The sequence below is a fragment of the Suricata suricatta genome, chromosome 9 (genome assembly GCF_006229205.1).
Source record: "Suricata suricatta isolate VVHF042 chromosome 9, meerkat_22Aug2017_6uvM2_HiC, whole genome shotgun sequence".
Taxonomy (NCBI): Eukaryota; Metazoa; Chordata; class Mammalia; order Carnivora; family Herpestidae; genus Suricata; species Suricata suricatta.
The window spans coordinates 138,193,863-138,198,408 of record NC_043708.1 but is presented as its reverse complement, the minus strand read 5'-3'; the positions used below and the strand labels follow the sequence as shown (position 1 = coordinate 138,198,408).

At 54.0% G+C, this 4,546-nt stretch overlaps 1 protein-coding gene across 1 annotated transcript in view; it reads left to right on the top strand.

Moving 5' to 3' along the window:
* The window catches only part of IL16 (interleukin 16), an 80,762-nt gene that overhangs the window by 57,369 nt on the left and 18,847 nt on the right, over positions 1-4,546 (top strand). The window contains exons 9-11 of the mRNA XM_029952313.1: positions 137-449; positions 809-926; positions 3,171-3,303. Coding sequence (XP_029808173.1) covers positions 137-449; positions 809-926; positions 3,171-3,303 — 564 coding nt within the window. The remainder of the gene's footprint in view (positions 1-136; positions 450-808; positions 927-3,170; positions 3,304-4,546) is intronic.

Below are 4,546 nucleotides of genomic sequence, written 5' to 3'. Positions count from 1 at the left end.
ACACGCACACACGGACACGCACACACACGCACACATGATCACACACACACGGACACGCACACACAGACACGCACACACGGACATGCACACATAGACATGCACACATGGACACGCACACACGGACACGCACACATAGACATGCACACATGGACACGCACACACGATCACGCACACACAGACACACACACCCGCACCCATAGCTGCTGAGCGCTGCGCACGTGTCTCTTCCTTCCAGCAAGCCAAGAAAGGGCTCCTGACCCTCACGGTGAGGACGCGCCTCGCGGCGCCGCACTCTCTGAGCAGCCACCTGTCGCCCCCGCTGTGCCGCTCCCTGAGCTCCAGCTCGTGCGCCGCCAAGGACAGCGGCCCCTTCGGCCTGGGGAGCCCCGCCCCCACCAGCGCGGCCAAGCCCAACTACAGAGTCATGGTGGAGGTCTCTCTGCAGAAAGGTGGGCCTGTGCCCCCCCCCCCACTGCCTCCACCCTCCGCCTGGACATCCCGCCACCGAGGGGCCCCCGTGACTCTCCAAGGACAGGATGGGATTGTCTACGGGCCATTGCTGAGCAGCCAAGTCCACGGCTCTGTCTGCAGGAGCCCAGGACGCACCGTCCACACCCAGCTGACCGCTGGGGGGCGGGGGGTGGGGGGTGAAACAACCAGACAGGGCAACACCGCGCACGTGGGAACCGGGGCCAGGGCCGAGAGCAGCCCAATGCACCGTGAGGACCGGGGCGGGCCCTCACTGGTGGCAGGAGAGCCGAGGTCCCGCAGGCTCGGTCACAGCACGCCCCCCCCCCCTGCCTTCCAGAGGCTGGCGTCGGCCTGGGCATCGGCCTGTGCAGCGTCCCCTATTTCCAGTGCATCTCCGGCATTTTCGTGCACACGCTCTCCCCAGGGTCTGTGGCACATTTGGACGGACGGCTCCGGTATGTCCTTGTTTCTGTTTCTGGAAAGAAACAATGACGACCCTGCTCTATGTCAGAGGGAGGGAGTTTCGTAGAAGGCCAGGAGGTTAACTGGGGGACGAGATATTTCGAAAGACCCAGGTGTGGCTCGGAGGCCCCTCTTCCGGCTGCGCCCCAGGCCAGGGGCAGCGAGATCCCTCGGGAGTGTTAGCAGTGAGGACCCCCGGCCCCTCTCCAGACCTGCCGCAGGGAGCTCTGCATCCTAGCAAGACGCCCAGGGATCTGCATGCACGTTGCAGTTTAAGAGGCATTGCAGGGGCGCCCAGGGGGCTCGCTGGTGAAGCGTCCGACTCTGACTTCAGCTCAGGTCACGCTCTCAAGGTTGGGGAGACAGAGCCCCAGTGGGGCTCTCTGCTGACAGCGTGGAGCCTGCTTGGGATTCTCTCTTCCTCCTTCTCTGACTCCGTCTTGCTCTGTCCTTAAATTAAAAAAAAAAAAAAAAACAAGAAAAGAAGAGGCGTTATCTCAGGGAATGCCAGTCTAAAATGGAAAACAGGGAGTGAACACACTTTAATTCAGATCTAATAGGGCAGGACTTGTGGCGATGTAAACAGGAGCCAATGCGTGCCCTGTATGGAGAGAGATTCTTACTCACGAAGCAAATGGGTAGCATCAACTCAGTTTCTTGATGGTATAAACCAAATACTTGCAGGCACCCCAGTCATGTCTCTGCGGAGAACTTGTAAGAGAAGCCCAAATCTGAATCTCCTTTCCAGTAAGTGAGTTGGGTTCGGTGCCATTTGTCACAGTGTTTCCAGTTCACGGATCTTCTCTAGCAGCACCTCCTGGCTCCTACGTCCTCTCACTGGCTTGGAGTCCTGCCAACTCAGGAGAGTTTTGTCATAGCTTCAAAGGTTTTCTGAACTGCAGGCCGAGTAATGGCCACACCTGCTCGGGACGGTGTCTTGACGGCACCTTAGACTCAAGGTGGACTTGCCGCTGTCACGTGCAAGAGGGTGACAGCGATTTGCTGAGCTGCCGTGTTGTCACCTGGGACATAACAGCACAGTCACAGCAGCGGTCTTACCCTAATCCTTCCAGACAGAGAGGCTCTCTCCTAGACCTGCAGCTGGGTAGGGGTTGTTCTGGAAACCTCTGCCTTCCTTGGCACCTGGTGTATGTGGCCGTGGTCTTCAGTTCCATCAACGAGAATGCGTACTTTCTTAGCAAAGGTCAAGGGGGACCGGCTCTCCAGGGCTGTGGCGGGAGTCAGCAGACCACAGCGGGAGCAGCAGTGAACTTGGCCCTGGAGACTGTGTTCCGAGCCCCACGGTGCTAATCTCTCTCCAGGCCAGTGGTCGGCAAACTGGGACCCACCACGTGCTTGGTTTTTTTTAAATAAAGTTTTATTGGAACATAGCCACACTCATCTGTCGACACGCAGTCTACAGCTGCTGGTTCCATGCAACAACATCAGAGTTGAGTCGCAACAGAGACGGTGTGGACTGCAAAGCCTAAAACATTTACTATTTGGCCATTTCCAGAAAAAGCCCCCCCCCCCTTTTTTTAATCTCTAAGCTAGGTCTTATTGAGATTATCTCACCCTCCGTGCCTCAGTTTCCCCAGCTATGACAGGGGTTGGATTGCACAAATCCTCCATGTAAGGATACATCCCTATCTTTTCTACCTCGTTTTTTCTTTTCTGGTTGGCTAACAGAGCAAATCTGAATTTTCTGTCACTCGCTCCCCGTCTTCCAACAGGAATGAACTCCGCGCTGTCCCTCCTTCCTTCTTTTTGCAAGGGCTTCAGCTGCCACAGCCCAGTTATACCTTCTTCACCAGTTAGCACAGAGCATCCGTCTTTCCTCCTAGTCATTCTACAGATGGGAACCCTGAGGCCTGCAGAGAGGATGTGATTTGTTATGTCACAGTTACCTGGTGCGTCGCTTAATTTGGTTAACCTCCCGCCTCCATGTCAGTTAGACGTAGTTTAATGGGGAAAATGAGGGGGAAAGTTCAGACCAACTTTTGTTCCCACTGACCCATGAAATAGGTAGGAAATGTCCCCCACACTGTGAAGAGCGAGCGCGCACTGCTCTAGTCTGTCCTGCTCTGAATGTCAGTCAGTGGCTGGGGAGCTCTATTTATTGGTGTGAATCTTAGGTGCCATCGGAGACCGAGGTCCCTGAGCAGGACGTCAGGGAAGGGAGTTTCGGGTGCCATCTTGGGCAGCTCCCCGATGGCTTCCTGTGTGTGCGTCCCCAGGTGTGGTGATGAGATCGTGGAGATCAATGACTGCCCTGTGCACTGCATGACCCTCAACGAAGTCTACACCGTCCTGAGTCACTGCAGCCCGGGGCCGGTTCCCATCATCGTCAGCCGGCACCCAGACCCACAGGTAACACCCCCCGGGATGGCTTCTTCCACCCAGACCCGCTTGGGATGAGAAATGGATGAACACAGGTGATGCTCTCCGGGTTTGGACCTGAATTTCCAAGAACCTGCTCCAGGGGTAATAACAGGTGTCTGCAGCAGGGCTCCATTGGCCAACTCTAGATACCAGAGGCAGTTGGCATTGGCTTAGGAGAGTTCTTACAGCTGGTGACAAGCTCTAGGGCAGGAAAATATAGACCCAGGATCCCTGCAAGTGGACCCCAGGGATCAATTCATCCATGCATCTGGTAGGGACCCACTCACTATGTCACTGTCCAGCTACGCCCCGGGTATACAGAGATGGACAAGTTCTTAATACACAGTCTTGCCCTTTGGAAGCTCAGGGTCTTGCTAGAGACAATGACCTACAAATAATCACAACACAGAGTGGTGAGTATTCCGGGGGTAGAGGGATACAGAAAGGAAGGTTGTATAAAGCAAGAATTACCAGAATTTGGTTTTCTCCAGGCAAAGGATTTGAGGAAGGTCCTTCCATGAAGTGGGGACAAAAGTTCAAAGCTACAGAGTCAGGAAGGGACCTTCCATGGAAGGAGTGTGGGGCTGGGGTGTGGGTGCTGGGTGGAGAGACTGAGGATACAGGTCGGCATGGCGTTGGGGTCACCCGTGATACTTAGAAGTTTGCGGGGTGTTCTGCAGGGGGTGAGGAGCTAGGGGAGGGTCTGTGGTTGTTCATGTTATATGTTCAGATTTTATTTTATTATTAAAAAAATTTAATGTTTATTTCTGAAAGAGAGAGAGACAGAGCAGAGCAGGGAAGGGGCAGACAGAGGGAGACACAGAATCTGAAGCAAGCTTCAGGCTCTGAGCTATCAGCACAGAGCCCAATGCAGGGCTTGAACTCAGGAATGATGAGATGATGATACTAGCTGAAGTCAGATGTTTAACTGACTGAGCCACTCAGGTGCCTCTCAAATGGTATATTATCTAAACACCTTCTCGCTTCACTGGGAAGTAGGTTGTATTGTTGTTACTTTACAGAAGAAGAGATTGCAGCTTGTAACTTGTCTAAGAGTACACAGCTAGACAGTGGAGGAAGCAGAATTGAACACGAGTCTGTGTGGCTCCAAAAGTTATACTCTTACCTATTACTCTAAGGTAGATTAGGGACCTGATACAGCAAACTGGTGATGGTGATGGTGATGATGGTGATGGTGATGATGGTGATGATGGTGATGATGGTGATGATG